Source organism: Myiozetetes cayanensis, unplaced genomic scaffold, assembly GCF_022539395.1.
Source record: "Myiozetetes cayanensis isolate MyiCay16 unplaced genomic scaffold, myiCay2020 scf7, whole genome shotgun sequence".
Taxonomy (NCBI): Eukaryota; Metazoa; Chordata; class Aves; order Passeriformes; family Tyrannidae; genus Myiozetetes; species Myiozetetes cayanensis.
The window spans coordinates 13,920,598-13,945,930 of record NW_026087964.1 but is presented as its reverse complement, the minus strand read 5'-3'; the positions used below and the strand labels follow the sequence as shown (position 1 = coordinate 13,945,930).

Below are 25,333 nucleotides of genomic sequence, written 5' to 3'. Positions count from 1 at the left end.
CCAGTAAAATGAATTTCTATTGATTTACTTTTCCCAAAGACTTATATCTGCAGAATACTGTGTTGCTATGACCTCTGCATCTTTACTGTTCAAGAGATTTATTAAAAAAGCTGGCATGAAACAGTTCAGGCAGAAAATTTTCAATATGAGTTTTGCTCATGACTGTTGTAGCTATAAACCATTGTGTTTGAAAAAAAAATCTAATGTGTTTGATGTATACATTTGAGTGTGGGAAAACAAGGTGCACTCTTTTTTTTCCTGACACCCACTAGGAATTAATTTTCTTTTTCCTGTTAACACACAAAGATACTAATAAGAAAGCTGTATTATATTAAGCTGTGTAAACATTCTTAAAAGTACTTCTAAGATCTAATCAAAATCCACTTTTTTTCTTTTTTTTTTTTTTTGCTCCTGTATCTTCCTGAGGCTTTGCAATGATAAATGAGTAAGACCAAAGAGGATAAGGTGGCTTCTCTGAGATCATAAGTTAGATTTGTGAGAGAAAGAAAGTAAACACAATAATTCAAAATTCTTTCATGTTGTAGTCAAACTAGATCTTAGAAAGTTGCCTTTTTCTATAAAGCAGCAGAGCTTCAATACACAGATTAGCAAACTAAGGCCAAAAGTGAAATACCTCACTCAGAGATGGGCAGAAATCCTGGAGCACAAATGTAGAAAAGAACCCAAGTCTCTTAACACGGTTTAAGTGTTCCCCCTCTCATTAAGCAACCAAAGCCTGCCTTTTCTTCATTTTTCTTCTTTGCTAAGGTCATGCATTTTTTATCACTTAAAATTAAGTAGTGAATTGTAGAGGGGTTACACCTTACTTGTGATTGGACGCCAGTTGTGTGACTCAGGGCTCAATCCTAGAGCCGGTTCTGTTCAGTGCATGTATCCATGATCAGAGTTCAGTGCACCATTATCAAGCTTGCTGATACCAAACTGGGAGGTGCCATTGACTCTCTTGAGGGATGAGAGGCCCTGCAGAAGAATCTAGATAGATGGGAGCATTGGGCAGTCTGCAGTGGCATGAAATTTAACTAGTCCAAGTGCCATCTGCATCTGGAACAGAATAAAGCTGGGCACAAGTATAAATGAGGAGAGGAGTGGCTGGAGAGCAGCCCTGCAGAAGGGGTTCTGGGAGTGCAGGCCAACAGCAGCTCGATGGGAGCCAGCAGTGTGTCCTGGCAGCCCAGAGGGCAAATCCTATTCTGGGTTGCATTAAAGACATACAACCAGACAATTAAAAGGTGATTATTCTACTGTGTTCAGTGCTGGTGTGGCCTCACCTGCAGTCCTGTGTGCTCTTCAGGGTCCCACGTTTTAAGGAGGATTTTCAGGTATTGGGATGTGTCCAGAGAAGGGCAGTAAAGCTGGTGTAAGGGGCTGGAAAGCAAGTTTTGTGAGTTGCAACTGAGGAATTTGGGCATGTGTAATATGCAGAATAGGTGTCTGAGGAGTGATTTTAGGTTAACGTGAGAAAAGCAGTGTAATGGATAATAACACGCATTATGCCACCTGATCTAATGGAGGGTTTCCCTGCTCGTGGCAGGAGGTTGGAACTGGATGATCTTCCTTCTGAGCCAAACCATTCTGTGATCCTAAGGCATTGTTCTCTGTACTTCTTGAGGAAGACAAGTGGATTGAGAGAGAGATCAGAGGGGCTAATCTCTTCTCCCTGGTTTCCAGGGATAGACATGTGGGACTAGTTCAGAGCTGCACCAGGGAAGTTCAGACTGGACATCAGGAAGCATTTGTCTGCTCTGAGGGCAATCAAACGTTGGGACAGGCTTCCCAGAGAGGTGGTCGATGCCCCAAGCCTGTCAGTGTTTAAGAGGCATTTGGACAATGCCCTTAATAATATGCTTTAATTTGTTCAGCCCTGAATAGTTCAGTAATTTTTTTATTTTCATGTTTTTCTGAAACGATTATTGAAGAGAAAAGTGGATCTGGTATAGCCAAGCATTGTTTCTTTGACTGAAGTTTTACAGCAATGTATTTATAACAGCCATCCTCTATGAAGGCAAAGATACTCCTGGGAGTTTATGGATTATTGGAATGGTTTGAAGCATCTGCCCACATTTGAAGTCATGGAAGCAATTCTTTAACTCTTGCCTGCATCTGTATAGCTCTTACACAGTGCATGGCTACTTCTTGTCAGAAAGTTTACTCTTTATAATTATTTTGCTAATATAGTAGAGTTAATTGAACCCTTACTGCCTTTTTTTTCATAACAGTAAATATCAGAAGGAGAGTTATGATGTTTACTTTTTTAGCACCTGTCTTGTCACTGAGGTTCACTGATGAGACAGTCTAGGGTTTTGACATGGATTTGTGAGTCTCCTGGTAAGTCATAAAGATCAAGAGAGATTTGTTGTCGTCATTAACACCTTATCATGCTAAAGGTTAGATGTTTCCTTCACATCAGTTTTAAGATCCTATTGCCAGGCAGCAACCACTGAAGCTGTCACCTTTCTTTTCTCACAATATCAAGTCAGTTGTGATAACAATTAACACATCATTTGCAATTTCTTAAAATCATTTCTAGTCTTATTTCAGGCTGATTGGCTGTGCTCTTCCTTTGAATCAAGTTAGTTCATATAGTTAATAAAATTCAAAAGCACTAATACATTCAGATTTATCTGCAATTTTCAGTATCACTGATAATGTGGTTTTTTTAAGTTTTTTTTTTTTTTTTACTTCCTAAAGTTCTCGTAAACCACATAAACTTTTTGCCTTCATTGGAACTTTTGGACAGTTTCCACCACACCAACCAGTGCATCAAGCTATGGCTCTCTGCCTGCAGCCCTTTCCAAAAACAAGTTTTCTTTTCAACCATCCATCAGCAAAATACTGGCATGAAATTAAATGCATATCCTCTCAGACAGCATTGAGATAGTGCTACTGGATTGCAAGAAAATCTTGACAGCATTTCAGAATGTTTTTTATGAAAATAGTTGTCTTTTTGTTTCAGTAAGAATTATGGTTTCAAATGACTACACACTGATTGTAGCTCCTGTGCAATATTATCCAAAGATGCACCAACAGAAGACGTTGTAATTGAATTGATTACTGAAGTAAATGGTAATCCAGAACACATATATGTGCACGTTTTTATCTTTTTCCAGTGGGTCCATGTCTTTACAAAGCTGACAGGCCTCTCTACCAATTTTGTCTATGTTTCGTAAATCTTGAATTTCTTGCTACTGAGGTAAGACCACATCTGTTATCGATGTTCTCTGGTCAGTCAGATGATTTCTGTTTATAACTGTTTTACAAAGTATATAAATTATGCAATAGACCAGTGGGAAAGTATTCCTATCTCAGATGAGAACATGAATTTAAATGCATACCATAGCACACACAGCAAAACTGCAGGGTTAAAAAAAAAATCATTAGGAAATAGGACTAATAAATAATGTAGTAATAGTAGTAGTTGGTTTTTTAAGGTACAATATTAATAAGTAATCCACAGTAACAGCCAAAATAATAATTCAAGAGGCAGCTGATGCATTTCTGCATAGTTGTTTAAATCATTAATACCATCTTGGAAGGTATGAATTTAGGTGGCATTATGGTTATCACTTATTTCAGGTTTGTCCCTATCTGGAGATATAAATTAGATTACAAATTCATAGTATTTAAATGGATTAGGCACCAAGCGTCTATTAATAATCAAAGTATAATTCATACAACCCAATTTTTTGTTAGGGTGTACGTTGGTGGCACAATCTCTAAATGCAGTAGGTGAAAACATGAAGTTTGCTGAAACAATAGAAAAGTTATCATTGATAACTGTGTCCAGAAATTCATGCACTTTGAAGATTTTCTTTGAGATATTTAGAAAAATGAAATCAGGAAACAAATGGTCTGAATTGGATTGCTGACACTTCCTGTACTTTAAGACAAAATAGCTCTTTGGTCTTTTCTATCGGGTCTCATTTATCATCCTAAACACATCTTAGTGCCCTTTCCAGTTTTGAGAAAATTGAGCAGAGAAGTCATGAGGCTCTCTCATAATGGGAACAGTGGAACGGCCTTTGAGCAAAAAGCAGTGTTTGAAAGCTTTGAGTGTTCTAAAGAACAATGTGTCAAACACACCATGCCTGCTCTCAGAACAGCTCTGCTAACAGTGATTCTGCTTCTCTGCCTCCATTACCCGGTGTGAATCTTAGCACAACAAGGATGATCCACACAGACAGGATGTGTGTGAGATGGGAATAGAAAAGGTTTATGAATGTGTACATGTCAGCTTAGAGTGAAATACCAATCCACTCTTGTAACAAAGGAATTTAATTATAAAATGCAGCTAAACAGCTGCAAAAATCTTTCAAACGTAATTTATTAATAGATGTGATTTTTTTCTTGATAAGTTATATTACCTATTCTTAGGAATATTTAATTCCCTGGTCACTGTTTTTGATATAGAAGATGCAATGGGAAATTATAGGACTAGTGGATTATTAAAAATATATTTATCTTTCTTAAGCTACTTTTTTTTCTGCTGCACAAGACAGTGAAATAAGGCTATATAAAAGTGTATTTATGAAAATCATCAGTATAATGCAGCAGCAGGAAAGACTGCATTTGTATAAATATGGGGATGGTGCTGATAAAACAGCTAGGGTTACTGCACTTTATGTGAATTATTAAAGTTCTAATGCACACATAATTATATTAGTAATAAGAACAGAGAGAAATGGAAAAAAATATTTGGAACTTTGCACAGTTCCGGGTCAGTATTTTTACAGTGAGTGGTCAGGGCAGAATTTTTCTCCACAACGCTGTGATCAAGTTTCTCTTCTACATTTGTTTAGTTCAATGCCTCATGAAATTTAAGGCAGTTTGGCAATGAACTTGCTGGAATGCATGAAAGGGTGTGAAAAAAAGCCTCTAAACCATTATAGCAGGCATTTTGTACTATATTGATCATGCTGCATTCTGTGCTTAAATAACTGTACTAGAAAAAGAAATAATAGCCTAATAAAACATGCCAGGATGCACACTAAATGTGCTAGGAGATTGGCTATTAATGACTAAAAATTCTAGCTGATTAGACAATTGTCTCTTGAATGTGCTTTTTTATATATCAGCAGCTGGGCCCAGACCTCTGCAAGAATGTTGTTGGTTGGAAGGTTAGAGGCCTTACATTAATATAAAGTTGAATCAAGCTCTACTTAAATCAGAGTGAAAGGCAGAGACTATATCAATATTAACAAGTAATGATACCAGAAATAGCCTGGTAAATTTAATCTTTCTTTTTTCTTCTTCTCTGAGGGCCAGTAAGAAATCAGTGGAAAAGGAAAAATCTCAAGGAGGAGAAGAGATTATTTTTTTCTTTTTTATTTTTTGCATCTTTTAACTGTGTTCATTCAGCTCTTACTGATTGCCTGGTTCACTCTGCCCATGTGTTAGCAATACAATTGCAAACCTGAAGCTAGTATTTCCTAATTTGTATTTAATGCTTGAAACAGCATAACCTAAAAGGATCTGTTGGTTTTTACTTCATTTTAATATTCTGTATGCAAGAATAAAAGAAAAAAATAGCGGTTCTTTTTCCTATCAATTGTCTTAGTGATCATTAGGAAAAATTCCATTATCCCATCTGGTATTCAGCACAACAGCTTGCTACCTACAAAAGTAGCTTTCCTTATTAGCAGGTGGCAGTACCGATCAAAAGTCACTTGCAGTTGCAGTACTTACCTAGCAGAATATATGAAAAGGAAACAGCATAATGCTATGACACAACTGCACTGCAGATACCTTAGCAGAGATTAACAGGTACACAGTAAGATGTAAACCCACACCTTAGTTTTGCTTACATTGCTGTATTATTTGAAATAAACTAGACTAGAGTAAAGCTGCTTAGAAATTGGTTCATTTCATTAAAGATGTTTCAGTTTCCAAGCAAAGAGAAAACTTTACTTTCTTCTATTTCATATAGGAATGTTTCCATTTGAAGTAAGATTTTTTAAGCTCTGTAGTGCTGCCTCTACTGTACAGCACTATGGACAAAAACCAAAGCACTGACAGATAAAATATGGCTGAGAAACTAACAGGATTTTGTCTGTGTTTCCAGCCAGATTGATTCTTCTTTGTTGCAAAGACACCTTAAGATAAAACAGACTTGATGTTATAGGAGGGTCAATACTTGTCCCCACTGGTAAATGGTACATTCTGGAGTTTATTCAGAAGACAAATAGTAGCATATTACTGGGAAAGGATATAGGGTATTTAGAGAAGTCTTCTTATAAAGGGGGATCCTGAATTTCACCAAGGGCTTCTTTTCTCTTACATCTGCAGTGCTACTAAACAATGTTGACTTCTTGACTGTATATGGTCTAATATATACACAAGGATTTTACTGAGGCTAAGTATTACATTTAGGGCTTTGTAAGCTAATTGTCTGGAGACAAAACTTAGCAACTCTATTAACTTAGAACAAAGAACATTCTATTTTAATTTAAGTTTTTTTACTTTAAGATTTTCATCAACTGTCCATCACTGCAACTACTGACAAATGAGAAAGTGACTCCTGAAAAGGGAGGGATATACTTCAGTGATGCTTAGCAATTCCAGAGGGTGAGCACTACCAACATTTTTTTTTAAATAAAGGTAGAATCACCGAAGTTGCACAGTCTTCCTTGATTTGAACTAATCCTCCAGAGGTTTTCACAGCTAAACTACTTGAAACCTTTCTACCTTACTTCTGTTGCTTTACTTTCCTTCAGCGCCAGTTTTATTTTGCTAAGCAGAAGAAATGAACCAAAGAATTAAAAAAGCACAAGCAGAACTGTTGATGTGTCAGCAGTGGTGTCTGATGTGTCCACAAATGTATGGAATGAAAAACTCCAAAGTATTTTTATCTGTTAGCATAAAAAGCCTTTAATTGGGGCATTCTAATCTGTGAACAGATAAAAATACAGTAGTGGTAGAAGGAAAAAGTAACTGATTAGCAACACAATGAAGATATCTTTACCATTTAATTTAGATTGGTATTTACTATTCCTTATAAATGGGTTTGCAACTTGGGAGGAAAAATATTGAGATTTAGCAGATGTAGATAGTAACTCACAGAATCCTGGTGGTACAGATAGAATGATTGCAGCTGTATGGGAAAGGCTGCTCTTAGTTCTCAAGGAAAAGAAAACAACAGATAAAGGATGGCAGAATGATGGAAGTGGTATAATATTTTATGGACCTAAGTTCCCAAGATAGTGCAATAGCAATATAAATCTTCTTTGGTATTTATTCTGCAGTTGACTAGCATTCCAAAACCAAAAAATGTGTTAACTTCTGTCACAGTGTCTATAAACAGATTGCTAGTGATGCACAAGTATTCTGTGGTCATCTTATAAGCATAGTTATTGGTTAATAGGACTTAGATCTCCCTTCTCAAATATTCATGGTATATTTACTTCTATATTACAGATTATTGTGAAGTAGAAAATATTTACTTTGACTTCCCTATTTATTAGTACATGTGTAAACTTTGCTGTAGAAGATGTGTGGTTTTTTTTCTTTTACTTATGGGTATGGTTACAGTGCAGCCTTGAATAGGAGCAAGAGCAACAGGATCCATGTAAATGCAGCTCCTGAGAGAAAGAGTGGGTGATTTCTTCCAGATCTTTCTTAAACATCTTCGTGGCTAGCCGCAGTTTCTCAAGCAGCTCTCGCTTACTGGTGAGCTAGCTTTGAGCACAAGCAGCTAAATTCCTGCACTGGAGAAGACACTGCACATGTGCATCCTTGAATCAGGAGTACCACATTAAGGACCTGATGTTTAGTCCACAGTTTTTTAAGTGTCCACCTTGAGACATGCTATTTTCTAGTTTTCCTGGTTTTTCTCCTTTTTATTTGCTATGATATTGTGACCAAATCAGTTTATTTTAGAGGTTTAAAAAAAGCATGCTGGCACAGGTGGTTGCATTTTTACTTTTACAAATGCTGTTCCTGAGTCTCTAAAGGTAGGCTTTAGATGCCAAATGCATAATTACCTACTGTTAGTCTACATGCTTAGTATATACTTCCACATTTTGTTTCCAGATATTGCTTATGAATAACCTGGAAAAGTTTGGTTGAAGTACAGGAGTGCATTTGGAAATGGAAGAGGTCTGCGCAGGTTAGATAGTTCATCCCTAAATGGAGAAAATATTTATGATTCATTATTAATTTGGTTTTTTTCTGTCTTTAACAAACTTAGCAGCATGTTAATATATTTTTTTTGTTGTTTTTCTTAAGCAAAACCAAAATCACAACCTTTTACTAGTTTTTAAACTTTGAAATTCTAATACTAGATTACAGGGTCATGAATTAAGGATACAAGTAGTTTTACCCAAGTACAAAAGGCTGGTTTTAAAAAGATAAGTCTTAAAAATACAAAAATCCTGTATCTTCTAAGAGAAATCACCAATTTAATGAGAGAACTACATGGAGTAGGGATTGATATGTGTCAGTATATGCAGTATTTGAGTTTTCTGAAGTATATCTTATATTTACATATAGGAGCAGTATCTTTTTAAAGATTGATTTTTCTATGTGTTAAAATTCAGACATTTACACAGAAATGTTATTTAAATTGTACAGAATGAGAACAGGATAAACAACAAAAAACCTCCAGATTTGAACCAAGAAATTCTTCAGACAAAACCTCCTTTAAAAAAAAAGGAAGACAAACTTGAAAAGCTTTTCTTAGTATTAATTGTTCTCTTACTGCTTTCTTTTAGTCGTTTTATATATCAGGTCATGATTCTGGATGAAAATTTATATTCAGCATTTATTTTACTGCTGGGCAGTTGAGAGCTCAGGGCACCAAATGAAAATAATAAGGTGAAAGCCAAACTCTCACTCAAAGTGTGAGTCACTTTTTAACTAAAAAGAGTCTATTGTATCAAATCACTGGGGTCAGTGGCCAACAATTGCTTCATAAGGTGATGTGCATCTATGCCTGGGACCATTTGTCTCGTTTAAATCACCATTCTTTGCAAAACCGCTCTTGATGTTTTTCAAAACACTGCAGATACCCCTAAAGGATTAGACATTTGTCCCCTGTAGTGTGTGGTATACCTGCTTTTTCTTCTTTTGCTTTGAGAAAGCTGTATTGCAGAGCTCATTGAACAAATCATTAAGACCGTGGATAGGGATGCAGCTGGGGTCCGACATCTGAATCTGGTACTCTGAGGGTGTCCGTGACCCTTTTCCTCTTCCCACAAGTGGGATAAAATTCCCTCTCCTTTCAAATATGGTCTGAGAACTTCTATTCACCCTTACTGCTTGTCAGCACAAGGCATATGAGCTGAACTCCACTCCTCCGTGCTTAGAGTATGTTAATTTTGTTTCACTGGAGGTTGAAAATTGCAGAGAGGCTGAGATTGTTGAGATTGTTCCTTTACTTTTGTGTCTTGATTTTTGGAACCTTCCTTTTGCTGCTACGTATTCCTGAAGAGTATAAAACCACCTTAGTTTTCTGTCATCTAATCCTTTTATTCCTAACCTCCTTCAGAGATAGCTTGTGTAAGTAGTACCTTGGAAAAAGAGACAATATCTTATTTCTTTTTGAAGAAATTAAATTTTTAAGAAAAATCATAATAAATATGGGGTTTTAAACTGAATTATCCATAAAGAATGTCTTTCCAAACGATGTAGCATGTACTGGGGTTTTGGATGGGGAGAAATTACTGTATGTTTTCAAATTGTTTAACTACTTTAACATTTCTTCTCTACCTACAATAAAAAACTTTATAGTTCTTAACTTATTAATACCACAGAGAAACTTCTTTGGGGACCAGTAATTCCCTCTCTCTGCTAAAAGAGAAACTCAGTTCAACAAATAAGGCAGCAAGTATTGCTTAACCTTTACTGCAGTTGCATTCCCTTTCCCCCCAAACAATTAAAAGGGAAAGAAAACAACCTTCTGGCAGTGAAGGAGCAGGACAGACTCTGCATTGTATTAGTTTGTGACTCAGAGCAGATACCTTATGTATCTCTTTTGGCAAGTTAGACAGTGTAATTCACTAAGAAGAAAAAAATGTACTAGACTTGAATTCACCAAGAGAATTTACTGACTGGCTGAATATCATATAATATAAACTTAACTTATTCCTTCATCCAGAATACAAATCAGAAAAATCTAAGGAATACCTTTCAGAGGTACTAGTCCTAGGAGCATGTCCTGAATACTTAAGAAGAGTAAATCAAGATTAATCGTTAAATGTGTTGAACATACAAAGTTGGACTGAACTGTGGTTTTTTGCTATTGCCTGTGAGCATAGGGTCTGTGCATGTCTGATCCTAAGTAAGGAATGCTATTTGCTACTTGACTGCTGCTTCTTTTTGCATCCATCTGGTATGACAGCAATTTTTGACTACTTCTTGCAATATCTTTGTACTGGTTATGTCATTTAAAAGCTGCCCAGAATTTATTTCTTTGCTTGCCTGGTCTTTCACCATTACAGTCTGGCTTTTATCCTGCTGGGCCAGTGCAGTATTGCTAGTCTTGGGCTACAACATGACATCAGTACTCAAAAGTGAAAAGAGCACTGCTTACAAAGTACCTTGAGGATAGTCTCCACTTTTTTTTGTTTGAGGTTTTGTGAAATTGTATTTTGTCTGGCTTAACATTATCTGTGAAACCTCACACAGTATCAGATAAGCTCCAGTGTAAGTTCAGAAGCTGCCAGACCTGTTCAAGCAGCCTTGGAACAGCCCAATTATTCTCGATGTGCTTCAGTGAAAGACAGCATGTGTTACTGTCCCTATTAGCAAGGAATAATCTCTAAGCATAAGTTTGAAAATACACATTACCCAAAACAAGCATTATTTGCAATGAGGGAATGGGCTGAGGTCCGGGCACACTCCTGGGGTACCTCAACTGAAAATACAAACTTTTGAAAGGGAAAGGGATGTTGAAGTTTATTTGCTTTTGAGAAATAAAAAACGAAATTGTATTAAATACTTAATATTTTTGTAAGAAGAGATTGTTAATGAAATGCTAAGGCTATGGTTGGCTTGTCATTATACAGTCTTGCTCATCACTAATTGAACTCTACCTAAAAACTGGTTACTATTTTTTTTCTATATAAGTGTTTTACCTAATTAGAGTGAGTTCAGAAAAGAGCAGCATGATTGGAAAGCTAGGGAAATTGCTTTTGAGGAGATTAAAGAAATTAAAATTCATAGCCTAGTGCACAGATGATTATTGGGGGGAAATTATTCCTGAAGTATTAATGGCAGTGAAAATATTCTTCATCTTAAAAATGGCTGAAAATGGCTTAAAAATCCATCCAATTCCAAATCATTTTGGTTTATCAGGAGGAAGACATGCAGGCATCTCACTGTGGAATTTGGGTATGGCCATATGTGTGTCAAAAAGCATGTGAAAATTAATTTCTCATGATTCACAAACCTGCTGTGCATAATGGAGTATCTGCTTATCTAGACTGTTAGCATGGACCATATAGAGGGTGTGGTAAATCCTGCAAAGCTACTGGAGAAGAAAAGATTTGATCCCTGCAGCAGCATAACACACTCTAAAATGGTGTTTAAAGTTTTGTTGAAGGTTCAAGATGGTGTATTTCTGTATTTTGTTTCTTCCCTCATTTCAGCATCTACAAGAGTCTCATGATACTGTGCTTAGTTGGACGTTATAGTGATTCCTCAGGGAAAATCTGTAACGTTCCTTTTACTTACTTAAGTGATAAGATATTGTAAGCTTATTGCTTCTTTCAGGGTTTGGTTTTATCCTGATGCTGCTTTCCAGATTGCCAGAACAGCAAAACTGCTGTAGCAGAAAATTTTTCATTGTATTACATGGATCCTCAAATATCACTATAGGTTCTCACATTGGATTAGGGCTTTAAGCCAAGAAAAAATTGTATTAGGAGCTGAGAAACACCGAGTTTTGCCAGTTCTTTCAACTCCTTCCCAAAAAGTTTTTTTCCCTCTCTCTCTTTTTTGAAAAAAATGGGAGTGCAGCTCACGAAAGCTTTAAATTTCCTGAACTATTAATAGTCTACCTAACATATACTTTATAAGGCTTTAGAAGCCTCTGAGATTCCCAGAATGAAAAAAATTCCCTGAATAAAAAAAAAAAAAAGGGTAGAACTCCTTTACCTTCCAGTATGGCATTTATAGGCATTTATATCCCTGTATCCTTGTTTGTTTTCCTTTGTTGCTACTCGTACCATTTATCAGATGTGAACCTGTTCAAACCCTACACCAAAGAAAAGGGTCCAGAAGCATGGAGAGATCTGGCCCTAAAAGGTTTATTTTCAAGTATACTTGAAATTAGATTTAACCCTAAAATTATTGTTCATAAAAAGGAATCAGATTTTACAGTATGAAAAAATAGATCAGGTGAAAAGGGTTCTGCTTAAGAAAGGAAGTTCTAAAATGCTATTGAAAGGGATATGAATCATAGAATCACAAAATCGTTGAGATGGAAGTGGTATCTGAAAGTTGTGGTCTCACAGCCCTCTCAAGCAGGGCCACCTACCTGCTGATGCCCAGTACTGTGTCCAAATGGTTTACTAATAGCTCCAAGGATATCTTTGGTGGTGTCACTGGGCACCACTGGAAAGACCCTGGCTCCATCCTCTTTGCAACCAAATCAGGTGTTGATCTACATTTGATGAGATCCCCTATGAGCCTTCTTTTTTCCAGGCAGATCAGTTCCATCTCTTTCAGCCTCTCTTCATAGAAGAGGTGCTTGGGTCCCTTAGGTATTTTTAGGGCCCTTCACTGGCTCTGTCCTGGATGTCCACGTCTCCCTTATACTAGAAACTGGGCACGGTAATCCAGGTGTGGCATCATCTGGTAAGTCCTTTTTTTTTTTTTTTTTTTTTAAGTGATAAAACAATAAACAATTACATGCTAGAGAAGTTAAAAAATGAGACAATAATATATAAGCAGGCACAATGGACTTATTCTGAATGTTGCATAATTCTCAGTGGTAACTGCATGTTGCAGATCTGTAGTCAAATCTGTGCGTATTTTATATATAGTATAAGTGTTATTATATACACCTAAGGGACCAAATCAGGAGTACAGCAGGTTTTTTAAATGTTTCTTGAATGTGCTGCAGCCATGTAATATGGGTTAATTTATTGTAGCTCATCTTTATAAGAGAGATACACTCATCTTTTAACAACTACATCAAAGTAGAAATATGTCAGCCACTTCGGGCTTCATTTATAATACTTTCCTGTTGCTATGGCAAAAATACAGTTCTTCACCTTTTGAAAAGCCAAGGAGAGAAATAGAACATTTGTTGTACATGGGTTATTCTGTATCAGAGAAAGTCAGGTGCATCTCAAGAAAAGAACTTGTATTATCACAGTAGTGATGTTCTTATGATTGTGGTTAAAAATGCATTTATTATATATTCTTTTTTCTTTAGTTGGTAACTATTCGTTCAACCATAGGGAGCCAGAAACACCAGTTTTGAAACAGAGGTGTTGCACAGGGTAGGTTGAGGAATTTAAATTGGTAGATGGATGGTTTGAGGGTTTGGATGATGACTATTCCTGTTGATTACTAGAATATTAGCTTTTATTACTAGCATACATGGTTCATTTGTTTTCTCATCCATCACCAGAGAGAACACCTTTCTCTTTCTTTAGGAACTAATGAGGTCATCTAACTGCACAGTCCATAAAGACATGGCTTCCTAGATGTATGGGCAAGCGTAAGTGGATATACTCATAATTTGGTTAATAGAAAATGACTGAATGTGGAGCTGTGAATGCTGCTATCTGTTCCATCATTTCTACCAGCTAGGAGCGTAGGTCTCCCAGTAGTTCCCTGTTTGCATAAATAAAGTGATTGGTAATGGCATCTTCTTCCTTCAATGTACAATTACAGAAATAGTAGTGAGAGAAGAAAATCAGCAGGTGAGACAGTGCTATTACCATTTTAGTTCCAAAAGACTGAAGAAGACGAGGGTTGGACAGACAAAAAATTGTATTGTTATAAGCAGGAAAATCACATCTTAGTGTACTGTTAGTCAGAGGAAGGTAGGTCTTTACAGCTAATTAAGTAGTTGGGTGTGACAGGCGCCTCGTAGTTCCATTATACTGCACTTCTCCTGTGTAGACATACATTTATGCTTACAAATTTGGTAGTGACAATTCCTGTTGCAGCAAGTATGATTTAATGTAAAAAGAAAAGTCTGTAGGCTGAAGACACAGTCAGATAATTTAGAGATAATTTCATTTGTCAAACAAGCTAGTGGGCTTTTCAGTAAAACAAACCAGAATTTCATTACTGGCTATTACTAAATGTAATTTAACCTTGTTTAGGAAACATATAGCTGCTCTGTAATGCTTGGCTAAAGCTTAATAAATTAAAATGCTACTGTTACTCCCATGGACATTCCATTTAATTTACAAACCACTTGCACATTAGCTATTTTAAGCATATTGGTATAACATGTTATATCAATTAGTTTTTTAGACAAAGGAAACCACCTATAACTGTTGTGTTGTGGGGGGAAGTTGGTAATGGTTTTCTTGTGGGATTCTTTTCAACTCTTGTTTTCAGATCAGTACTGGCATCAGTCCTTTGATTTAGATCAAAGCAAGAACAAAAGCTTCTTAGGAGTAAGCGAGAGTCAGAAGGTGAAAATGAAGAGAGGGGAAAAAGAAACGAAATCCCACACCATGGCCTAAACCAGACTACTAAAATGTGTAAATTAACTTTATATAGCTTTAGCTGTGATATTATTTTACTGTAATTTACTTATGAGCCCAAACCTTCAGAAGCTTGGATAGTGTATTTTCTGCCTTGATTACAAACCAGTGAATCTTATCTTGCCTGTACAGGTGCTGAATTTTTTATTTCTTAGCCTATATTTGCTTCTAGTCATTAAGGATCTAGGGCACTTAGTGTAAATATTAAAGATGATATATGAAGCCTGAGAAATTTAATCTTGGGTAATTACACTCTACCTTGCTCTTCTAGCTAGCGAAAGTTTCCCTGCAATTTTGGTTGCATAAGTAATCTGCTCGTGCAATATTTTGCTCTTGAATAGCTGCAGCGCTGACAAGATGAACACTGTGATTCCATACATTAGCCTCATTTTTTTTAATTATTTTATGAAAGTTACGTGATATTCTGTGATTAGCTGTAGCAGCCTACACAAGAGGAGTTACATTCAATAAATATGAATACTTTTGCTTTGGCAATAATTCTCAAAAGCATATGTGTGAATTAATTGCTTCTCCTGGTTCTTGAAATGCTTTCCCGTGGACATAGTTTTCTTCTGCAGATCAAAGATATAAACTTGTCTGTGTAGAAAACTGTATATCATTGCCTGTGAGCAGATTTCTTACTGGCTTACTAATAGGAGATTAAGTTCATTATCTACCAGATAACTTTCCTAATCAGCTCAGATCTGGCACAAACAAGAAGCTGAAGAAATGCAGTTTGTCTGACCTGTACATAGGTGCCCTTTCTGTGTTTGTTTGACAATTTCATTCTCTTCTGGCTGACTGACGTGTCCCTCTGGAAGAAGAGAGTACAGAAAGAAGGGCAACTAATTAATACTTCCAAATTTTGTTTCTATTTCTAACTCATCTGCAGTTTCCCTTTTCAGATACATTGGGGGAAAATATCAAATAGAATCTAATGAACTATTACTGCTAGCCAATTAAGACACACATACACACACATACTCGCACACACACTCATGCATAAATTAGTTACAATGCTGTGCAGATTTCATCACCTAGGAAAGCAGTATAATTCAAGTCAATTAATGAATACATCCTTGCCTTGAAAACTGCTCCGTTTTGATCAGCCCCATTGTACATTAGACAGCAGCAAATCCAGAATGTCTGCACAAAAATGAAAATCATTATTTTCATCATAAAAAGAAAAGCTGGAGAAGACTGATAACGGTTTACAGGCAGATGTTAAAAACAAAATATAGTGAAAAAACGTAAAACACTTCAATGTATTTGGGATCAGGTAGACTCTTTATAAGAGTCAGAAGAAATTGAAAAGATTAGGAGTTTATAAATGGCAAAATCTTCTTATAAGCTTTAAAATAAAAGTAAATAAAAATTATGAGAACTAAAGCAATTAAAAGAAAATACACATCATCTTACTGTGCTAATTACAATGGCAGGTTTTACTCAAAAAAAGAGTCGACTGTGATTAAAATAGTTTAGCAATGTATATAAAAGAAGTATGACAATACTAGATAATTTTGAAAGAACTCGGTAATCATATAAAATTATAGGGAAATTTTATACTGTAATACACTAAACACTGATTTATTATTAAGGTATTTTTAGGATTTCAAAATGTTTCATTCCTTAATTGTTCAATTCTTAGCATCCTATGTGTTTAGCATTTGCTACTTCTTTTGATGTGTTAAATTAGGTGGAATATTACTTGTTTTCAAGTGGCAAATCTTCTTTGCTCTTAGTCAACTTTAAAATTATTAAAATTTAATTTCCCATATCTAAGCTTTATAAACATTAAGTATTTCTGAGAATTTTTGATTCTTTCAAGAAGTGAGAGGAAATTGATGGAAAATACAAGCATACAGCAGTCAGTTGCAATATTTACATAGTGCCTAATACACTATCATATTTAAGGTGTCTTTTTTATGTTATTTTCGTTCCACACATACATTTCTCTATTTACAATGATTTGGGCAGCCAGTAATTGCTTGGGATTGTTCATGGAAGAATGTTAGTACTCCAGAATGGGATTGTTCTTCTAGACACCACTAATTTAGGCATACCTATTTTGTCCAGTTCAGAACTCACGTAGGATGTGCTTCCAGGTAAGATAAATCTCCTACAGCACTTCAGCACAGGTTCTTCTTGTCTATTTACTTTGGAGAGAAAAGCTTGTACTTGTTTTGATGTAGAGATCCTGGGTTCCAACCAAACGACAGGATTGCAAAACCAGGCCGATATTCTTACTCATTGGCTCATGTTTTGGCACATGGGGAACAGCCTGCTCCTGTAAGACTGTCTCCTTAGAGCACACTCAGCTTTCCTGGACTCCTTTGCCCTTCAGGACTGCCTCCCAAGGGTCTCTCTCAATCAGTCCCCTAAACAAGCCAGAAGTCCAAGCTAGCCATTCTGCTGATCCCCTTTCTAAATTCTCTGAGAACTGAAAACTCCCATTTTGTGATCGCTGTGCCCAAGGCAGCCTCCAAGTATCACATTACCCACCAGTTCACACACAGCAGGTCCAGTGGGGCAACTCCCCTTGTTGTCTTCCTCACCGTGTCATGAAACTGTCTTCCACACACCAGGAACCTGCTAGACTGTCTTCTCTCTGCTGTGTTGTATTTCAGATGACATTTGTTAAATTAAAGTCTCCCATTAGAACAAGGACTAGTAATGATGAGACTTCTCTCAGCTGCCTATAGAATATTTTGTCTGCCTCTTCATCCTAGTTGGGTGGTTTAAAACAGGTTCCCTACTTGGCCTCCTCCCTGCTTCTTACCCATAGGCACTCAACCCTACTGTCACTGTCATTAGGCTCTAAATAATCTAACATACAGGGCTACCCCACTGGCTCTCCTTCCTTGTCTGCTTCAGATCTTTGTGGAAAGGAATTTAAGGCCAGTGGAATTTTATGTTTTGATAGGATAGCTTCCTAACACTTTCTAGTACTTCTTTTTTCCCTTGTGCAGCCTAGTGAAGAATCACAAGGAAGTTTGCGCAAACTTAAATATTTTGCTCAATCACCACCAGAATGCGTTGCAAAGTCAAAAATCAAAGCTGAAATTAGTGAGCAAGGCTTGGATATTACAAGCTGTCACCCCCTGGTTTCAATGCTTTATGTAAAAGACGGTGTTTCTTTTTGTATCCTTTTGATGCAAACTTCCTTTTCTTTCATAGAGTCATAGAATTGACTGGGTTGGAAAAGACCTCCGAGATCAAGTCCAATCCTTGATCCAACACCACCATGGTTACCAGACCATGGCACTAAGTGCCACATCCAGTCTCATCTTAAAAACCTCCAGGGATGGAGAATCCACCACCTCCCTGGGCAGCCCATCCCAATGTCTGATTATTCTCTCTATAAAAAGTTTTTTCCTAATATTCAACCTAAACCTCCCCTGCCACAGCTTCAGATCACGACCTCTTGTCCTTTGAACAAGCTTTTAAAATTTGTGTCAATACGGGCACACCCTATGGATGTATCACATGAATATTTATTTTTAAATAATTGAACAAAATACAAAGGATGAGAGAGAAATTACAACTTACTATGAATTTAGGAAGGGATCAGAATACAAAGAGGTGCCCTATATGTAACAGAATTTTGTTACCTCCTTGTTCAAGACTGATTTTTCAAATGTTTTGGGGCATAGAATTTTTTTAATTGAACCACTTCCAGAAGAACTCACCTCTGGAGATAACATTGTTGTTTTATTCTGTTGCATGGTATACTGCAGGAAAGATTTCATGTATCATTTCTTTTTCCTTTCCACAAAGTTTCTTATCCTTTCTGCTTTAATTTTTAAAGCTAAGGCTTGGAGATTCACAAAGTGTAGTTCACCTAACTTGGAGAACTATCATGAGAAGCAACAGGAAAAGTCTACTTCTTTTTTTAAGGAGATAATCTTTGAAGTTAATAATGTTACATTAATTCAGATGGATGTTATTTTTTTCTTTAAAAATTCTTCCATAACTCATTTGGTTTCCAGGTACTCTTGGCCCTTAAAACTTATCAAGTTCATAATCTCTGTCCCTTTTTATTTTTTTTTTTTAAGACATCCAGGTCTTCTTGTGTGAAAGCAGAAAACAAATCGCTGGCTATGGCTGGAGCTGCCTCTTGCTGAGTGGCTTTCTGTGACTGGGTTAACACATTCAAGTGTGGAGTAAAAGGGCCTCTGGTCCAAAAGTAGGCAACTCAAAAACACAAGGTAGCCTGAATATGCTGCATGAAGGGAAAATGTAGACTGATCAATTTCTTCATTTTAATAGTTTCCCTGATACCATTTATTAACAATAAGTAAGGCCTCTTTAACCTTTATAGCATGATTTTTTGTGTTATATTAGGATTATTGTTTCTGTAATGCCGGTAAAACAGTGTGGGTCAAAGGTCCCATCCTGGGATCACGTTAAGCCTAAAGTATTGTAAACATTCATCATTTGATAAAAAGAACACAAAGTTGAGAAAAATAAAAAAGTGAATAGGAATAAACTCAAGGAAAAAAATAGAAGTCAAACATGAGAATGAGTTAAGATGAACATGTAAGAGCCTTAAAAGAAGAATGGAATATCTAGAAACTGTAAAGAGGAAACGAAATGTTACTTTTAAAAGGAATAGAACTTAACAGGAAAATTTATTGGATAGTTGATGTGGAGTATGAGGCTAAGGTAATGACATATTTGGAAGGTGCAAATGTGGGATAGTGTATTTGGTTTGAATTTTTTACTGTGCTTTCCTCTTGAACATTGTTTTAGCTTTACAGGTTAATAGGAAATGAACTGACATTCAGGTTGAGAGCGTAAGTAAATAATACAGAACTCATGACATTCTAGTACTAAATACCCAGAAGAGTAAAATCAGAGAATATTCTTGCTTATATATTGACTAGGTCTAACCTAAAATAACTGAAGTACATGTGATTTTTTGAATGAATGAAAATATGTGGATTCTGTATTCCTGCCTGTATGGAAAAATCTGTGAGTCCAGTTAGTTACTGTAATTCAGTGCAGACAGCCTTCAAAGAAAAACAAAAGGAGCTTACAGTAAATTGTAGATTACATTTTTCATTCTCTACCTGGTAGCCCAAAAATAATAGATTGTCAGTGTTTCAATTTGGTTGATGATAGTGTGAAATTATAATGACTTTCTGAACAAAATTAAAAGTATCTGAGCTTCTCAACAGTTAGGGTTTTTTCTAATGTAAAGAGTTTAGCAACCTAAGATGAGTGGTTGATACCAGACATCATTTATGAGATTCTTTTTAGAGTTAGAATGTATGTCTTTAGTAATAAGGGTGCCTAAAATGATTCTTTTTTTCCTGAGACTTTCCTTCACTTTATTCTATTGCCTTGTATACCAATGGACAGGATTTATTAGGATTTATTTAAATTATTAGAATGGTGAACAAGAACAAGCATTTAGGTATAACCTTGTATTATTTATGCATATGCTGCATAAATATTCTCCAAAGCCTATTCTTCACACTGGGTATCCTCTTGGTAATCACATTAATAAACACAGGACAATTAGTTTTATACAGACTGTCCAATAAATCAGCTGGGATTCTTTTTCCCCGGATGCATAGCCTGGGCAAGATCTTCCCAGGAGTTGTGCAAAATGCCTAATACCCATTCATGTGTATCAGAGTTTGGGGTTCAGCACTCCTAAGTTCACGTCCTGACGCACAAAAGCACTCCTTTGTTTCTCAATCAATAAAGAATACATTCTTCCTGGTTACGAATCAGGGATTTGAGCAGTGCATGTCTCCTTGACAGCGCTGTGTTTTGCTAGCTGGAGGCACTGGTGGTGCTGATGTGTATTTCTTTAATTTCTTTTCTCACTTTCAGTGAGAATAGAATCTAATTAGATTCTGGTGATGCTTAAGAAAAGGAAGGGACAGTGTTTCTCTGAACATTATTCTTTCTAATGCAGACAGTAGTAGTTTTTTTATATGCAGCATTTAGCACACGTGAAAACAGACGTGTGTCCTTAGCAAGCTGTCATGTCTCAAACTTAACAAAAACTGTGCCAGGAGAAGCTGGGGAGAATTGCAAAGCCCGGGTCTGGAAGCAGTGGAGTGCAGTGCTGATAGCAGTGTGCTCCCTAGTGCAAGTTTTCAGAGAGCATTTCTTCTTGGCACTGACACAGCCAAGTCTCTGCTCCGACACAGATGTTTCTCCAGCAGCTCTAAGTAACGCTGCTTGACGGATACAATGTCATACCCAGGGGTTCGTGGTCCACCTCAGCCTTCTAAGAGGACTCGCTACTGATGAAATCAAAAGCTTAGAGAAGCATGAGATGCAGGGCTTTATCTAATATTTTGTCTCAGCTACAGTGGCTGGTGAAACGCCTCAGCTCAGTATAGTGCTGCTTTACACCACTGCAACTTTCTTCAAAGCAAACTCTTGGTGAAATCTTCCAATTTCCCTCTGATTGCAAATCGGTGTGAAGACTGGAATGATTTACCTGTTGGAAGAATGTTGACTCTTGAGTGGGAGTCGGAGGGACTGCAAACAGTGGGTATTGTTGTGATTATATTTGCATCTCTGAAGCTGCTTCATTTGCTGGGACTGATTGATTTTTCAGAAGGTAAAGTGGTCACTCACAGTTTGTGCTGTTTGTAGGTGCGGTGTTTGATATGCTAAAATAGACTTAGAGCTATAAAAGAAAGCTGTGAAATGAAAAAAGTGAAAATAACAGACTAAAAATCCTAGTTTGTTTCTGCTGGTTTTACTTTGGTATTGAAAACAGAAGTAGATGCTCACATAAGATATATTTTACAATGGTTTTACAGTTGTCTGTGAGTGGATGTTTATTAGAAAAATTGCAAATAGTGAACATAACACCTGTCAGTGTCCTTTGAAAGCTACTCACTGCTACTGAGCTTGGTAGTTCAGTTCATATTTACAGAGTGCTTTGCTCTTCTGATTTATGATGCAGTTAGAGTTTTGTTCTCTGTCAGTATCTGTGTTTTAAAAATCTGTATCATGCAATACACTATTACTACAGAATGAGCTTTAGGATCAAGCCTGCTCTACACCTTTCAAAAAAAAAGGCATAGATACCAACACTAAATGTGGGTATTTAAAATATATATAATGCATATATGTTTTAAAAATTCTCATTTGCTTGCTCAGAATTTTCTGTTCTCTACCATATGGGTCATATCATTTCATCTACTTGCAAAGTGGGCTTCACATTAATTTATTAGGATTTTTTTTCTATCCAAAATGAGGGGGTTTTCACATTTTATAGAAATAAACTATTTCAGTTAATTGTTACTGAGGTGTTTTGCTGTCAACTTTTCAACTTTTTCACTAAATAACTAGTGTGGAATGCTATAGTAAACAAAAACTACTCACTCACTGAACCCCTTGCTCAAAAAATACTTGCTTTTGTCAGTATGTTTGCTCATGTGAGTTCAAACTAATCATTTTTGCTGTGTAACTGCTTTCAGTCATAATCACACAGCCAAGGAGACCACTCTAGTTTTCTGAAACATTAACTTTTCATCATGCAGTAGGATCTTTGATGGATGTAGATTCACATCATCAGCTCATAAAATTGTTCAGAGAGCTGATCTGAACTATTGAAATATATCACCCTTCAAACTGTATGTGGTAAGAATCTATAATATTTACTTTGTTACTGTATAACGCATTGGTTATGGAATTAATTTTTCAATTCTAAACAATGGCTAATTTACCCTTCATCATTGGGTTTTTTAATGCTCTGAATGTATAGCATTTGTGACATCTAAAAAAATTGTTATAGTTATGGATTTGCTTCAAATTTATTACATATGATAACAGATAAAAAAAAGATTAAAGACAATATTTTTTTTTAGCATATGTAGAGTTAGATCCCTTTCTTGATTTCTCACAGAATGGTATTGTCACTAAGTTTGTGGGAAATTGTTTGATGTGATCTCAACTATATTAAATTGCCATTTTAAAAAAAATCCCCCTGGTACAAATTAATCTGATTTTAATATGAATAGTAACTTCAAGATGATGTATCAATTGAAGTATAACTTTTTGTTTTAATGCAACCAATAGTGTCATGGCAGGTCCTCACATGATAGTATAATAATTTCACTCGAAAGTACCTAGGTATAAAAAGATTAAACATTATCAAGTTCAGTTGATATATTTGTAACTGCAATGTGAATAACTCCAGTGACTCAGGGAATTTCCAGTTTCCCTGAGGCTGACCTGTGCTATTCAATTCTTCTGTGTTGGGGTACTGCCATTACCATTAAACAAGAATTCTGCCCAAATGATTAAGGAATTAATCATTTTATTTTATAGACATTATAGGGTATTCTACATAAAAAAACTAATAGTTTGTTGTTCACCTACTGAATGCAAGAAAAGCTTTTCTGTTTATATACGAGGAGGATCACATTTGGAATGTCAGTGTTGATCCAGAAACCAAAATGAGCAATGAGTCTTCTCCGTCTACCACATGGAGGCAGGTCATGGGGCATATGCTGAAGCAAATCTGTTCCCATAGTTAGGGACTTATATTGTGAATATCACTGAAAGGAAGGGCAGTTTGCCTGATGTTTGCTAATAAAGCACAGAGAAAACAGCTAAAAGAAAAATGCTTAGTTACTAACTTGTTATAACTCCACTGATTTTAGTGAAGTTGTAATGATGCATTACAAGACCACTGCCTTTACATTACATTGCAAGGAATGTACATTACATAGCAAAGAATGAAGAAGAGCTTGACTTGCCCTCGTGTTTCCATGAGAAAACAGGAGAATCCAGTCAATTTGCTTAGTTTTATTACAGTGTTCAGCAATTGCCAGAACAGAGAGGAACTTGTTCATCCCATGCCCCTGACTAGGGACCATGTTATTCTGCTTCATCCATTCTCCACTTTCCAATAAGCAGGAGAGAGAGACCAGAATGGAAAGCAAGCTGGCTTCACTGGAACCAGCAAGCTATTTCAGTTATAAGGGCAGAATTGAATCAATACATCTTTCACTAGAAGAGAATGAAACTCTCTTTTGCCTCTCCTTCCATTACTTTGAAAGTGGTTTGATACTGATCAATATCTTCCCTCCAACTTTCTTGCCTGAAACTTTTGCCACTGGGCAGCTTTGCTCCAAAACTTTGGTTTTGTTCTTCAGGTGGAAGGGGAAGAGAGGAGGGAGATCAAACTGAAGCAATGGATCAGAGCAGTAAACCAACAGCACTAGGCTTAGAGGAAATTCATTCACCAGAATCTTGGAGGGGAGAGATGGCAAAATGAAGGATTCGCTTTGCATCTGTGTGTCCAGAATAGCTGTCAAGTGGTAGCTATGCAGGGAGATTATGTAAACATGTGTGTGGAACTTTGTAAATGTTAGGGAACTGCATAAATCAAAGTCTTTGAAAGGACTAACTTTATGTCTCTTCCTACATTGTGCACTGATTATATTTTGAAGTGTAACACCTCATACAGAAATGTTTTTCTCTTGCTTGTGAATCGAATGCATCCAAAGTTGCAATCTATTTTAGAACCTCACTCCTCCCATTTTCCTCAAACTAATCTCTAAGAGTTTCCAGAGTTTGTAGTTATCTTTCAAATATTATCTTTTTATCTTATTCAGATAAAAACATAATTTCTGGCATATGAATGTCCCATGAACTCCATGTCTTTTGGCTAGTAGGACATACTGGTCTCTACATGTCTTTCAGCTCAATAGCCTATCAAGGCTAGGTAGGAATATTTGGTAGTTTCTTTTGCTATGATGCAAAGAAAAGACTAGTTCAGTTGCAGTTATCAATAAACATCTTTGGTTGCAAAGTCATTTTTTGTAAGTAAATAGAGTATTTTGTTGCTTTAGCTAGGATTTGGAAATTCGAAAATGGGTAAATAGAGGTAGTTTTAAATAGAGGTATTTTTCTGTCTTAGGATATATCTTCTCTGTGCAAGCACAGAAAGATCCTTTTTTTATTATTATTTCTGACCTAATCTGGATGGACAGGAGTCACCTCCAGTCCAGAAGTTATGTTAGTACATTTATCTGCCCTGTCACACTAACTGCTAAAATGTAGCCTCTTTCGTAGTTTTGATGCTTAAAAGCACAGAGCAGATGTTAGATCTGTCTGTAGCCATCTGTGTTAACATGTTGTTAGTTACCCTTATGGCTTTAGCAAAACCAGTGAGGTTTAAGATATTGTCTTGAGTGCAGTATGACTCTCACCCTTAGAAAATGAATGATGTGGGGAAAGAAGTAATGCTGAGAAATTCTCAATTGCATCATATTTTCTAAGGAAAAGGACACCAAAAGGCATGGGAATTTTCTTCTTGTGTGGCTAATAAGAATAATCCTAATTTGAATGTCCTTCCCTGTGTACTGGAAGCTGTGCTACAAGTCCAGCTTCCAAGAGACTCACCGATGTTGCTCCCTCTCCTGTATGACTTCTCTCAGCGAAACAGGATGCAATGTAGCATAATTCCACAGTAAAGAGAAAGATAAAGAATGCACCACATAGGAATACCAGTCCCCTTGCCTTTTCCAAGCAGTTGCTTTTAACACCTGGTCTCAGTAAGCTATTCAGTTTTCATATGGTGAAATGTCCATTTCCTACCTGTCCTTTTTTTTTTTTTTTTTTTGTCCTCCAGACACCTGTAGAATCAAGGGAACTACTTT

At 36.4% G+C, this 25,333-nt stretch overlaps 1 protein-coding gene across 7 annotated transcripts in view; it reads left to right on the top strand.

The window, feature by feature from the left end:
• The window catches only part of KCNIP4 (potassium voltage-gated channel interacting protein 4), a 394,946-nt gene that overhangs the window by 273,058 nt on the left and 96,555 nt on the right, over positions 1–25,333 (top strand). The window contains exon 1 of one of the 7 annotated variants that reach the window (XM_050338777.1): positions 20,761–21,273. The exons of 5 other annotated variants lie outside the window; for them this stretch is intronic. In XM_050338777.1, the coding sequence (XP_050194734.1) occupies positions 21,162–21,273 (112 nt within the window). In that variant the 5' untranslated portion in view covers positions 20,761–21,161. Of the gene's footprint in view, positions 1–20,760; positions 21,274–25,333 lie in introns of those variants that run through there. One more of the 7 variants, XM_050338782.1, reaches the window with a different exon arrangement.